The 15,627-nt window shown below is 40.0% G+C and overlaps 1 protein-coding gene across 1 annotated transcript in view; it reads right to left on the reverse strand.

The window, feature by feature from the left end:
• KIF26B (kinesin family member 26B) overlaps positions 1 to 15,627 on the reverse strand; it is a 209,290-nt gene that overhangs the window by 103,539 nt on the left and 90,124 nt on the right. Inside the window, exon 4 of the mRNA XM_009644711.2 lies at positions 4,680 to 4,863. Within this exon, the coding sequence (XP_009643006.1) occupies positions 4,680 to 4,863 (184 nt within the window). The remainder of the gene's footprint in view (positions 1 to 4,679; positions 4,864 to 15,627) is intronic.

Here is a 15,627-nt window from a genome sequence, read left to right on the forward strand (position 1 = left end):
GGCCCTTCCCAGCCAGGCTCTGCACTCAGCCCCTGCCAGGAGACTGGCTCCCACATCTCTCACTCACTTAATAGACTCTCAGAAACCCCTCTCTGTGCTGCTTCCTACCCCGCCCTATACACTTGGAAAGGGCTCCTCAGAAGCATCTGCAGTGTAACCTATTACTCCCCCTTCAAAGATTTTAATAATCTCCTCTTCTACAACACCTACCAAAGCTTGACAAGGGGTATCTAACAGTAGACTGCTGATGGGTTGAGGACACCACTATCAAGATGACTGATAATACCTCATTGTTTCTTCTTGCTTCCCGTCTCTGTCTGTCTGGTCTTCCTCCCTACACTGAGAACATAAGTGGTCTGGGACAGAAACAGGGGGGGTTGATCTGAATTTATACATTATTTAGCAAAATGGGGCTGGGGTCTGCAAGCAGGAGTCCTGGTGCTAAAGAAAACTAAAAAGTCAACACAATATCATGAATTACAGTCCATTTTGCTAATAAGTTGAAATGACTTCCCAAAGAAGTTTTAATGATTTCTTTCTCCCTGGTAGAAACCTTTTGCATAAGGATCATTTTAACCCACAAACATTGCTATTTTATTTCAGATTAACAAATACCAACAAACAACAATTCACACCAAAAATAATATATAAGGAAAAGTAAACTAATCTCTGCCCAAACATAACAAATACCTCACAGTGACAGAGTTTTATAAGACTACACACAGAAAAATTATAAGCTAAAGAAAGCACAGAGACCCCATCCATTCATCCTAAAGCCTGTGCCACCTGAAAACAACCTATTTATTAAGGCTGGCAGAAAGTTTTTGGTACAAGCTGTTTCTCATGGGTAATGTGGGATTCAGCAAAATAACATCTTTCACAGAAAGAACATTTTGGATTTTCATCAAAAGTCCTGGTTTAGTTTGGTTTTGTTTGACAGAAAATGGAGGAGGGAAGCAGACTGGGGAGCAAGCCTAAGCAAACCTTACTAGAATGCCCTTACACTAGTTAATCTGAGTGCAGTCGTGGAATAATTAATTATTTCTGCATGGAAAGCCTTTGTGCCATTTCTTGGATCCTTGTCAGAAAGGACAAAAAAGACTTGAGTATGTTCCAGAAAACAATGGGACCTGGGGAAACTGCACATACAGTCATCCAGGACAGTGGCACTCTCTCTGTGTGCAAACCCAGCAACAGCAATTTGCCGCTCTCAGAATATGATGGTTTGAAGACAGGGGAGAAGGAAAAGTGGTGCTCAAGCTGTGGCTGTTTATGGAGCAGGACTCTCTCTCAACCCAAAAGAAAACCCTCTGCTCTCAGGAAACCACTATGGGGATACCACACTACCACCCAGGGTCAGCTCCCTCTGCCAGCAAAAGCAAACCCAAAGCACATGTGTATGTTATGACCCACACAAGCACCACTGCTGATATATTGGCAACATGGTCACAAACCTTTTATTTTACTTTAGGGAGAGCTTTCTGAAAATGAGTGCAACAAAGAACCTGTTCCTTTACTACTTTATTTCACTTTGACACTGCTGTATTTCTGCTAGAGTAAACGGTGTATCTAACATCAAAGTAAAATGGTGATTATGCAGTCCCAACATTTTATTAGTAATATCATCTTCCTCCTTCTGTGAAGCTGAACTCTAGCACTCAACTAATACTTCTTCCAAATTCCAGGCTGGTACAGTTTGATTTGCAAGGCCTTTTGTAAGAAAAGGTGTGAAGTATGCAACCTGAATACTCTCTTATTTTCTTCCCTTTGTCAGTTTAGACTCTTCAGTTGCAACCATGTCCATACGAACTGAGCTGCTAATTAACTTTTAAATATGTTGCTGGTAGGCAAATCCTCCTAGTTTAACTCACAAAAATTATATGCCTGCACATGACAGCTGAGAACCTCTACAATTTTAAATAAATCTTTGTCATCAATTTTGCAATGAGAAGGAGAATCTTTGAAATTTCTAGTAGAAGTGAAAATATAAAATGGCAACTGTTTGGTGGTGAGTTCATTTTAGAAAACTGTGAAATTAGATTTAACCTCAAAGTCTAAGCTTTGAAGTGCCTTACTTTCTATACTACCGCATCTCAGACACCCACCTACCCAGGCAAACTGACAGCTCTGAAGCTGACACCAAGCCAGCAACACCCAGTATCTGTGCCAGGGCTCCCAGCCCGTTAGCAAAGAGCCTGCCTTCCAAGAGCCCTTCCTGTGGCAGGCTGTGTGCAGCCATCCCCAGGGGTCTCAGAAACCCAGAGCCCTGGCAATGGCCAGCCTTCCTGTTCTGGTGAACCAGACTTTCCAGTAACAAACTGTCATGTTAGAAATTGCCCGGCCCACTCAAACCCAAAGTGAAACAGAGTTTTATCACACTGGGATTGCTGGTAAAATGCTAGTTAAACACAGACCAGGAAAAACCCTAAGTGACCGAAAATAACATTTAGCTTCCCTGAACCTGCTTCTTCCACACAGGTCCACATTTTACAAATTTCTACCCTTATGGAAAACACCATATGAGAGAAAATGCTGAGAAAAGTAAGGTAGTTTTTAGCATGCTCCTATCAAAACATATGCCAAGCAAACTGAACAGAACATATATAAATAACAATGAAAATTAGAAGCAAACAGCTGAAAATTCCATTACCTCATCTGAAGTTTTCCCAGTCTGACAGACAAATTACATTGCTATCCTGCAGTTATTTTACTTACTATGCCTCAAACCTATTTCTGACATACTAAAATGAAAATTGTACTACAGAGATAAACTGATGGGAAACTTTGATGAAAGTATACGAGCTTTAGGTCATAATTATAGGGTGACTCCTAGAAGAAACCAAAGAGGTGAAAAATGAAACCGAATTCCAGAAACTGCAGGACAGACATATTTTTGCTAATGGAGTTTTCTCTATTTTGACTATATGAATTAACCTAATTTAGTTTACTCCATTGGAGAGGTATGTGTTAAAACATTTTCTAAAACCTCTCAGCTATTTCTCATATACTCTGATAGCTAAGGGATGGTAAGTATAAACTGAAAGGAAATATCCTCCTTCATCGTCTGGACTGCAAAATATTAGTCTTACACAGCTGGAAAGACTGGAGCATTTTCTGGTATATGGTACTGATGAAGAAGCAAATCATAGGTCTCTTTGGGCATCTTGCAAAACTGTTCCACAAGCCCTGTCCACTGGAAATCAAAGATTAGAGGAGCAAGAAAGGTTCAGATAAAGCTTGCAATGTTTTGACAGAGCTATATTTGTGTCTCTGTGTGTAGACCTTTTTCTTGGGAAGGGTGAAAGCCCATATCCAGGAAAAGTGCTCACACCCTTCAACAAGAAAAATCAGTCCCTTGTTTTCATGAACACACCCTTCATTATTCCTCAATGGAATTTTTATTCAATATAACCTGTCCCAAGCACAGAAAAGTAAGAAACTCAGGAGGATGTCTTCTATTGTAAATATGTTCCATAGCAGCTTCTTACAACAATGAATGGATTCAAGCTTACTCCTCCTCCTGCTAAAGTCACAGTATGCATCACTACTGACTTTAATAAGATCATGACAGATTTTTACATTTCTTCCCACCTACCAAGTCAGAGGAAAGGAAGGGAGCCCTATGCAGAGGGAAACCCTTTTCAAACAGGCATTAAACCGTCCATGAAAGTAATACCATCGTTCTTTGGAAAAAAACCTGGAACTGCACAATATAAGAAAATTAGTATCCAAAATCAGCAATGAAAATTCTGAAGCCCATCCTACGCTCAGCACTCCTAGATCATACATTACAATTTCTCTTCTAAACACAAGGATTTTCACCAAATTAGTTGTCACTGTTTAGTATTCAACGAACACAGAAAAGCCACACACGCAGATGCCTGCATAAGAAACTACCTCAATTAAAGCAAATTGCTGTCCTCAGCAACTGCACGCATGTATTCCCAGATGTAATATGCCAGGTTCTCCATTTGTGACAGGGAAAAAGGAAGGGCCACTCAGACAAACAACAAAGCAACAGCAAACTATATAGCCACCTTCTCCATCACCTCAACCATTTTCCATTATAAGTATACACCTAAACAGCATTTTAAGGGGGTATGATTATGGAGAATGGGAGGAAATAACATGACAGAAGGAAAAAGGAGCAATTCACCGTTATCGGCATAGGCTTTGTTCAGGTGCATGGCCCAGCCTTGTCCTGACTGTACTGGAAGAAAGCCAGGAAACATGAGCCGGAAGCAAATTACAGTGCGTCCAGCCAAGACAACGGTCCAGACAGCAAGGGGATCAGGAACCCAGAATACGCCACAGCAAGCAACTGCTGCACACTTTAAATGCAGCCAGAGATGAACTTCTCCAGAAACCCTAGCAGAATGGACATTATCACATGGACAGTAGCGCTGTCCCAGTGCAGATGCATTTATTGTAGCTGGGCCTTGATATGTATTACTGCTGTACAATTAGGTCTGGCTGTGTTCGTGTCAAATTCAACGTTATTAGTAGATCACTTGCATTAAGTAACTTACATTGTTAGGCCTCTGTACACGTGTCCAGGGACCAACTGCCGTAAAGCCAGCCAAGAAAGGACATGGTCTTCCAACTCCCTTAATGTTTTCATGAAGATAAAATCTGCTCCCAAGGAAAACAAGTGTTTTAGTGACACTTGCAAGGCCTACCTTGCCCAAACCAGGGGTGTCTTTCACTTTGCTGACTGCCCTCAACAAACATGGTGGTGCAGGGGGCGGGGAAGTCTGAAGGATACTGCTGAAGCTGGTAGAGAAGAGAGGAGATTCAGGAGCAGATGATGCAGAAGGCCTGTGCTTCTTCTTTTTGGAAGACAAGTTCAATTTCTGAGCAGCTCTGTGGGAAAAATGACAAGAGTAAGCTAAAACAACACCAAACTCATCAACACAAGCAGTCAAGAATAAATAAAGGTATTTATCAGGTTACTATTTACATAGGATCTCAGTTTTGACCCCACCGATCCCAAGAGTTTTATAATTCTGGTTCTTCACTCATTATTACTAGTTTAACACCACTGACTTCACAATGTTGCTCCAAATCTACACAGGCTGCATTAAGTAGGGTTGCAATCAGGCCTCTATCGCTATCTCATCTGTTGAAACAATTCAGCCTGCAAGAAAGCTCCAAAATCTCCAATTAAATCCATGAGCTATATGGCACTTTCTGTTCTAAAATTAAGTTCAGTCACCAAATGACTCGCACAGAATTATTTGTCATTCATAAGCCGCTGATTAGAAAATGAATACTTGTGCAATGTTTGGATGTAAGCAGCCACTGTTAAGTTAATTAGTATTAAATGCTCAGGCAAATTTGCTGAGGTGTAAGAAGCCTTGTGCTAACTGTTTTAAATTTTTATCACCTCTTAAAACATAAGCTAGTCTAAAAACTGAATTAACAGTGACCAATGAAAATATTGCTCTCAGCAATGAGATGGAGACAATCGTACCAACTACAGCTGCGTTCACCACTAAGAAGGGAAAACAATGAAGACTGGTTTTAATACTATGGTATTCTTTGATAACAATTCTGAAATTTGTATAGACTTTGATTAAAAACCTAAGCTTTTCTGGAACAGAAACACTGAGTACTTTTGTTTTGCAAAATGTTTTATTTTGAGAGACAATTCAACATTCACCCCTTGTTGCAGCTGTTTTGTTCCAACGCTTGTGCATTCTGCAGTGCCCAGGTATAATGTTAATATTAATCAAGCTATCCCTCAGTTTTCTTTTTGTAAAACGAGCACTTTAAACAGAGCAGATCAACTGGAGCACCATCTCAAAGGGGAGATGGATATAACAATTCACAAGGCTACTTTCATATTGTTTGCTTTGGCAGACATATTGTGACTTAAGATAGGTATAAAAGTAGTCTGTGCTGGCAGTAGCTCTCCTTACCTTGCTGAAGTGTGACAGTCAAGACCAATAATTCTAAATCCTCCTAAGTTTTAAGCAGCTTTAGCGCCATTACATTGGTATCAGTATATATCACCCAACACTGAACTTACAGAAGTAATTACATTATTTTATCCCAAGGAGTCAGGGGAGAAAAGACTGAAAATATATATATACTCATTTCAGTATGCAAGTACCTTGTGTTTGTCTCAGATGTCTCAGACATACGAACTGCTGGGCATGAAGTTGCCATATGTAAACTGGTCATGTTTGCACTGTGTACACTGCCAGTATGCATTCTTTTAGCCTACGGCAAGTGCAAAGCAGTTCCAGATAGATTTGTTTTTAACAAAAGAAAAACACTGGAAGATTTAAATTGACCTGACACAGAATTATGACTCAGAAGTTTCTGTACCACCTCCTTGTCCTTATCTTTTCCCTTCCCTCTAGCCTACAGACTGCAGTTCATAACCTGGCCCTCTCTTTTAAGAGTCTGCTTTCTTCTTCATAGAAAACATAATCAAAATGTGTTGGTGAAAACCAAAGCAAAAAGAAGCAATTTTTCCTTTTCCTAGCAACATTTCAATGGTTTGAGTGGATTTGATGATTTCAGCTTCCACACTGTCCATCACTAATGCTTTTATGAAGATGTCCATGCTGAATCAAGATTTTTCTGTCTGCCTTAGCTTCAATAGAAAATTATTTTAAGCAAAATCTTGCACTATGTGCAACCACTGAAAATACAAATGTTGGCCAAACACACTGAAAAATTGGCTCCCATGGTCAGGCTCAGTAGTCCAGTCTTAAACATAGGCAGTGGCTCCACCGCCTCTGGTCATACTTCTGGTCTCATTTACTCACCTTGGGTGAAAATACATTTCCTAAAAAGCATTTTCTAAGTTGACAGACAGAGCCATTATCCCTTTTGCCACTAAATGCTTCTCCATCATTTACTGTTCCTCTTACAAAGCTGATAGTGTAATACAAACCACTTCTTGACCTAACCAAACCCATAGCTGGCATTTTCTTAAAGAAAACACACTGTTGGAGGTACCTGGCCTTTTCAAAACCTTGGAACGATATTCTAGTTTGACAGTTATAACCTTTGAGATTGCATTCAGATGGAAGAACCTGCATTTTCCTTTATGTTTTGGCCTACAACTGGCAAAATTTATGAGAAAGCAGTGAACTACATCTCACAACTTCATGAGGTTTTCTGGTTTTCCCCAAAGAGAGAAAATCAATGCATGGCAGGCTAGAAAAATCATTTACAAACCCTATCAGACTTGACTGAATTTTGAAGGTGATCAAAAAGGCAATAAGCCTCAGGTAATTCCCAGAGCATTTAACTGGGAAGAGAAGGATATTTTAACCAGATGTAGGCTGCAATATGACAAACATATACAGCCTGGCTTTCTTGGGAGCACATTTATGTGAGTAAAATCATTCAGCTTGGGTGGCTAGCATTGCTCTGAACACAGTTGGTCATGCCAGCAGAAGCTGATTTGTGATCTAACATGGGAGGTTAGAAATTGTCACATTTTACTTCTCAAGGCAAGTCAGAGGCCTGGCTCTCCCATGCAAGCCTTGTTGACCACCAGACTTCTCAGGCAAAGCACCAGGCTGAACCTTAGGAGACCTGATGCTGCTGCGGCTCACAGCCTGCCCAGCCCAGCCAGCAGCTGTTTAGACTCTGCTCTTTGTACAGGAGCCAGGTAATTTGTTTTCATTTAGTATCTAGTATAACAGGACTCCAATTTCTACTTGAGACTATGGATACTGCTGCAGAAACTGTAATGGCGATAATGGCAGCATGGCTCTATGTATTGACAATAAGCTGATCATACTCCAAGTTGCATTACATCCCACGTGAGCCAAGCAATATCACCTATGAACTACACAGGGGTGCGCAGTGGGCTCCAGTGCAATGCAAACCACTTCCCCACTGTGTGTGGTATGGCTATGGTAGGGATTTTGTCCACAGAAACACACAAGGAACTTCATCCAAATTAAATTTTTGAAGTGCATGATCTAAACAGTATTAGACCACTGTGTGGGCACACTCGCTCACAACACAACTGTCTTTATTGTCATTTTACTGAATTATCTTCCAAAGTAATGCAGATCTGATCCAGTTTAGTAAACATACTTTGGATGCACACCTTCAGTTAATTTCCATTATTTTTTCTGGAGAGTCCCTATGTAAACAAGCAGCTGGAGACTTTTTGAAAGCTTGCAAGATTTGTGGCAGAGGAAATAATCACAAGATCAAGATCTGAGATTGCAGAGGGGGCATTAGAAAGCTGATTAAAGTTCAATCCAAATAAAACTGATGGATTGCTGGCAGGAGAGGGGAACTGCTTTGAATGCCCACCTGATCCATAGCAAAGAATGAGGTCATTTCTTGAAAGGACATTCTCTGCTTTTTGTTTTTTAAAGTACAAGCTTAATAAGGTATACCTTTGGGCAGTCAGAACACTTTTCACCTCCCACCTATGCAGAAATGGTGACACATTTTTTTTCCTTAAAACTCCATGGGCAGGCTGGGATTTTCAAGCACATTCATTGTAGAGCTAAATCCCCTACACTGGAAGCCAATTCATGACTGATTTGAACCTCCTGACAGCTGAAGATCCTCTGTGGGATTCACTGAAGAAAGGGAAATAAACCAGCTCAAAGGTAATTTTTGAGATGTGAGGGGGCAGAGTATGCTGTTTGGAAACTTGTCTAGAGAGTTGAATGAACAGAAATGGATCAAATAATCCATTTTTAACACAGAACAAAGGCACTGCTAGGGGTGATGCAAAGATCTCTGCTAAGAAAGTTATTCATACTACTTACAAGCAATTCAAGAATGAAGCTGATGAAACTCTTCAGAAAAAATAAACGGCATTATGGAAAGCTCTGTAAATACCTTGCTTAGAGAAGTCACTGGGTAATGGTTATAGTACAACACACATACGGAAACATTGTGGAAGGAACAGTGTGAAAACTCATGCTTTCTAAATTAACTTTGGCTGCTCACAAAAAGCAACTTCAAAAACTGAGGACAAATCCATACATCCCTTGTTAATAAGCCATAGTCAGGGGAGAAAAAAAAAAAAAAAAAAACAACAAAACAAAACTGTGAAGCAATAAAAAACAATATAAAAAGCCTCCCTGCAATCCACAATGCTCATGGACCTCATTTGGCATAAATTCATATAAGACCATCAACTTCAGCAAGCCTGGCTATGCCAACTCATGACATATTTGCTTCCTCTCACTTAAGTAAGAAAACAGACACTGCTAATAAAATTCAAGGGACACCTGTTTAGCTTGATAAAAGAAATTATTTCTTCTCCAACACATCATCCAAGGCGAAACTAAAACTTTGGGACTCACTGTCAAAGTAGAGGTCAGGAAGGCCAGCCGCTTCATTAGATTCAGGAGGAGATTAGACATTTAAGTGAATAGTTAAAATATTATTCACACTTGTGTCAGCAAAGATCATAATTGATAAGTAACACTGACTTTCACACTTCAATACCTGACATGACCACTGACATCTGAAGACATTTCCTTAGGTGCAGATCTTTGTAAAATTATTCATTACTGGAGTTTCACATTACACTATGATGCATCCAGTACTTATCACCCTTGGAAACAGAATTCCAGATCATAGGTGCCAGTGAGCTGGTATATCAGTTTCTTTGTCAAAATAAAATTTGAAAATATGCTCACTTTCATACCATATTTTCCACAGAGAAAATGGCTTTCAAGCTACGGAGGCTAAACAGTCATGTACTAGCTAACTTTAATGTAAATAACTGCAATTTTCTTTAAGACTATCTTTTTTTCTTCTTTATTTGGAGGCATAAATTTCATTTTATAAGACAAATACTCTCTACCGGGTGCACTGTTCAAGGAGTAAGGTATGAACTTTATATGTGCAAGGGATGGCTTACCAGAGCATGTGCTGGTTTGACAAGCCCAAAGGAGATTAATGGTCTTCTCTAGTAATTAACACACTGTTTTTACTTATCCAAAACTACCTTGCCTGCTGTATCTTAATGCTGAGTTGGAAAACAGATGGAAATTTAGTTTGGAAATCATTCTCCTGAACAAACTCTCTAAGCATATTTGTGCTGGTTACCCAGCATGAAACACTCATCCTATGGTCTCAGGTTGGGCATCTAAAAGTGAAAGACACCATTACTCTGCATCACCCTCAAAACAAAAGCCGTACAATTTTTTTTTTTTTTTTTAAACCCCAGCCATAATACTTCCTGAAAGAGGAACAGTAGAAAAAGTAGAAATTCTTCACTGTCACCTACTAAGTAAAATGTAGTCTGCATAGTATTTTAGTTAACTGATGGAATGTCAAACAAAAGTACACTGGAAACCTGCCATTAGTTTTGATTATTTCCAACTCAAATGTTTGCAAACATGGGTTCACAGTGTGTTTTCTGGTTTGGGTAAATATTTTTATATAAAAAGAGTCATCATATCATATAGGTTCTCATGTAGCTGTAAGGTAAAAAACAATGGGATACAGCAAAATTCCAACCATGAAGGGTTTTTTTCCATCAGAGAAGCCAGTCGTGATTTTCAGTTACACAGGGTCACTCAACAGTTGCTTCTTCTCCAGGATCTTTAGTTACTGAATTATGTCAGTTATATGCTGCCTATACAAACTGGACACAGGGGCCTAGATGGGATGTTCACATTTTCTAATGATAGGGATCTGACCTAGCTTCTCTGAATCACCACCAAAGATTCTGTTTCTGACAATCACCTGTACAGGTAATGCAGGTTCACAAAGGTGACATGACAGCCAAGTTGACCCGAGTACTACGACCAAAAGGGGAGGCCCCATACCTGCCACTGCCCTGTTTGCATACATGCCCTTTCCCTCCCTTGCTTCTTTCCTCACATTTATGTTGGCTTGGCTGCTACTGCTTTAACCTCCTGAACTGGCTTGTGCCAAAGGGTGCTCTGAATCATACTTATCTGACATGGCTAATATGCCTGAATTACTGTGGCAAGCACTTCCCCAACCTTAAAATCTGAGGCACATGGTACTAAATGTGACTTAATGCAAAATCTCATCTTTCTATTTGGAGGGCAATGATCTGGCCAGGAGCCATAGCTTCCTTTGTGCCATGCATTTCTTTGCATCTTCTAAAGCAAAGAGAATAAAGATGCTTTACAGGTTGCTTAACCAACAAGCTAACAGCCATGCTCTGCTGCAAGGGGCCAGGTTGCCTCTCCACCATCTGCTGCAAACTGGGGGTACCATCTGAGAAGCACGCTCCATCAAAGAGCAAGAATGACCTCCAAGGGCTTTTTCTTGTACCTCTATGGGGAACAGTTTTTCTCATCCTGACTGGAAGCAGAAAGAGAGTGACAAATCTTGCAGTTGGCTTGCCATGTCCCTTCCCAGCCCATGTTTTCTGCCTTCCAACAGGGCTTACAAGCTATGAACAAGAATCAGGGCAACTTTACTCCACTTTAATTCTCTGTGTGGCCAAGGCTGTGGTGTTGCAGCCTAGTAAGACATGTAAAGAATGAAATAAGAATCCTCAGAGGAACATTTCCTGGATTTGTAGTTCCAGTAAGATTCTTAGTATTTGTGTTTAATTATTTTACAATGCCTTTAAAATCTGGAGATAATTTGAGCTTTCTGCTTATGCTGTAGAAGGTATAATAAACATCTCTCTAATGCCCAGTAAACACTTGCCCCTTATTGTTCTCTTTATTTTTATGTATGCATTCAATTTCATAGCAACAATAAAGCTGTCCCAGTCTGCAGTCTTTCACTTCTTGGGTGGTTAATTCAGATGTTTTGGCCACAGTGCCTTAGTGACTGTGCTCTCCTCTGAAACTGTATTGTAACTGTCCAGAAACTCATTATTTTTCATTTACTTAATTCTAACAGAGTGAAAATAGGGCTTCAAACTTTATTCAGGACAGGTGTTACAAAATCTGAGGCTTATTGCACACAGGCAATCTTAGTGAAATTAGTAGCCTAGACCTGCTCTTATATCAAGTTCAAATCTGTGTAAACTCACTGGCAGCAGTGCTGCTCCTAGGTCACACCAAAATGAAGAAGATGAATATGCATGAAGACCAATAGCTTGATGAGAAGCTGTTATTTGGGTGAAAATCCCAGTTTTAGAGAAGAATATGACGGAAAACAAACCACTTCACCTGTCATTACTGTTTGGTCCACAAGATTCTCTTCACCAGGTATCACTGTACTCCAGTAAGGATCTTTTTACCTAACCTAGAAGTTCCTGAAAAACCTGGATTCAGTGACAGATGTCCTTCTGTCTTTGGCAACAGGACCATTAATTAGCTCTTATGCATAGAGATAATGTTGGCCAAAAAAATAACAAATCAAATGAAACATCACATTTAGAATTTCTACAAGAAACCAAAACATTGTCCTTCGATAGTATCCATCAAAAAAACTACATCTTGACTCAAAAACTTGATATATTTAGCTAGAGAAAGATAATTTCTGCTTTCTTTCCTCTTTTTCCATTTCTTTTTCTCCTCATTCTCTTCTCCTTGTAGTACTATTCCTACATTTCAGGCATTACTGATCTAGGTCACCACACACACTATAAAAATGACCAGATTCACCTTTCCTGCTGTGTTATTGACTGCAGACACACAGAGTCAACCTTCATTTTTAGAGAAAAGAGTGATTTTAGTGACCTGCAGAAGGACCCAACTCTAAGAAAACATTCAGCACTTGAACACAGAAGGCAAATCACTAGACATTTTTTTTAAAGAGTAGAGGTAGTCTTTATTACTAATCTAGCTTATTTTTCTCTCTGAAAAATGCTTTTATAAAAAATGGCGGTCAGACAGATGACAGTGCTCACAGCATTATCCCGTTCTTGGAAAGCTCTGAGGATGAGTTGGATATGTATCACTGCATGCTTAATGCATGAAGCAAGCTGAACCGTTATACTTGAATAAAATAAAATCAGATGTTTAGCACTAGTTTAATACAGGAAGAAAACCAGCTACATTTACTACAACCCAAATGAATTCAAATGCAAGCACTTACCAATTACTGCCATGGTTACTTGGCAATGCATCTTCAAGTCCCATGGGAAAATCACACAGGCAGGACACTGACAACCACAGACTAGAGTAGGCTTCATTTCAGTCACCCAGAGCTGAGGGCAAGAGCACTCATATCTTTCAAGGAAAGGTAAGAAACAAGCTCCATTCCAACTCAAGCTTTGGGTTTTAAGAAATATTGCCTGTATATGCCAAAGATTTAGATTGTAAGACACTGGCATTGCCACTAAGTAATAAGAAAGGAGATGTGCACTGTTTTGTATTTGTACTCTTACTGTGTAAAATAAGAAACACATGCAGATCTGTCAGTCTTCAAGTGTTAGCTGGAAAACATTAGGGGCATAGATGTACAGTTACACTGTCTTCTCCTGAAAGTTCCATCAGGGATAGTTGGCAAACAGATTTTCCCCATTTCTGAGAGTCATGGTTTAACCCCAGCCAGCAACTAAGCACCACACAACCACTTGTTCACTTTCCCCTGGTGGGATGGGGGAGAGAATTGGAAGGGTAAAAGTGAGAAAACTCATGGGTTGAGATAAAGGCAGTTTAACAGGTAAACCAAAAGCCGCATGCACAAACGAAGCAGAACAAGAATTCATTCACTGCTTCCCATGGGCAGGCAGGTGTTCAGCCATGTCCAGGAAAGCAGGGCTCCATCACGCCTAATGGTTATGTGGGAAGACAAACACCATCGTTCTGAATGCCTCCCCCTTTCCTTCTTCTTCCCTCAGCTTAGGTACCTGAGCATGACATCATATGGCCTGAAATAGCCCTTAGGCCAGTTGGGGTCAGCTGTTCTGGCTGTGCCCCCTCCCAGCCCCTTGTCCACCTGGCAGAGCAGGGGAAGCTGAAAAGTCCTTGGCTTAGTATAAGGACTACTTAGCAACAACTAAAATATCAGTGAGTTATCAACAATCCTCACACTAAACCCAAAATACAGCACTATACCAGCCACTAGGAAGAAAATCAACTCCATCCCAGCCAAAACCAGGACAGAGGCCCACAAACCACTGGCCACTTAATAACAGTCCTTAAAATCACATAAAGCAATTTCTTTAACTGTAAGTTTTATGGAGCTTATATGATTACAGTTATTCCATTACCTTGGATGCTAAAGCCTGACCACACACTGTGTGGAAAGCTATTTTGCTTCATCTCTGTCCCATTCAGCAAAAACCTCTCATAACACCAGGAGGAAAAGCAGCCAGCACACAGATTCACAGTCCATTTTTGTCGTTGTTTAACTTTCCAGTTGGCAGAACAATTAAACAGAAACATAAAAAGGCCAAAAGGCAGGTGAGTTTTACAGGGTTTTTTTGCTTGACCAATATTTTGGAGGCCAGCACATTTAAAATAACACCAGCATACAAACAGTAAACTATTCTGACAACGCAGGTGCACTGAAATTCAATGCACTTAAAACCCAGCTCTGACAAGCAATATCCTGTCGTAGTAAAAAATATTTCCTCTAAGAGTTCCTATTAGTCTTGTCTTGTACTTATTGAAGTCACTACCATGAGACAGTGATAATTCCTTGAGACAAGTTGCTTCCAACTACTAGAGACTATCACCATTGCTATGTATAATCTGCTAAGGTCTAAGACTGAGGTCCTCCTCTTAACAGACTGCACATATGCTAAAATCAGTCCAGCCCCAACAGCTTATAAGCAAAGCAGACAATACAAAAGAAATTTTATGATCCCACCTTCATGGAGATATGCTGAAACACAAAGAAATTCATGAACGGTGGCAAATAGCAATTGAATCCAGATATCTCCTCAGCAGATTCACACAAATAGTTACGGTCGTTGTGGAGGTACCCAACAGCATCCCCCCAGTACCTACGAGGAGGGTACAAAGATGACAGAGTCAGGCTCTTCAAACAGGGGCATGGAAGAAGAACAAGAGCTAATGGGCATACGTTGAAACAGGAGAAGTTTGGACCGGGTATAAGGAAAAGTTTTTTCACCCTGAGGGCATCCAAGCAAAGCTGTGCAGTCTTTGTCCTTGGGGAGGTTTAAGAGCCAAACGGATAAAGTCCTGGGCAACCTGTCTGACCCTCAGAGCTGAGCCTGCTTTGAGTGGGGGGTTGGATTAGAAACATCCTGAGGTCCCTTCCAGCCTCTCTGATCCAATAATTCTATGAAAGAAATGTTACTACAATTCTGAGAGCAATAAAATATTATGCTTTATTTTCTCTTTCAAAATATCTTTTCTCTGAAAAAATTTCAACAAAATCACTTAGCAACAGTCTCAGCAAATTATTCAATCCAAAATTCAAGTTTTAGGGTTTAGAATATTAACTTAAATATAATCAAAGCAAATGTCAAACTACAATTCAAAACTGAAAAATTTAATAACTACTTTTTTTGCAAGGGTGTAACCAGAAAGCATTACAAAATTTCTTGATTCTTGTTTATTTTACAAGCTAAATCAGCAGAAGCTGATGAAGTAACTTAATCTGAATGAAATCCACATGTCTTGCTGGGGAAAAAAATTGACAAAAATTTCACCCAAGTCACCTCCAATATTTTGTTATAAGACCTTTTATCTCCATCTACTGAAGATTCAGGAAGCAATTCTATGCAACACTAAATGTCCTCATGTGCTACCATTTGCAGGGGAAGCC

This window comes from Egretta garzetta, unplaced genomic scaffold, assembly GCF_000687185.1.
Source record: "Egretta garzetta isolate BGI_Z169 unplaced genomic scaffold, ASM68718v1 scaffold248, whole genome shotgun sequence".
Taxonomy (NCBI): Eukaryota; Metazoa; Chordata; class Aves; order Pelecaniformes; family Ardeidae; genus Egretta; species Egretta garzetta.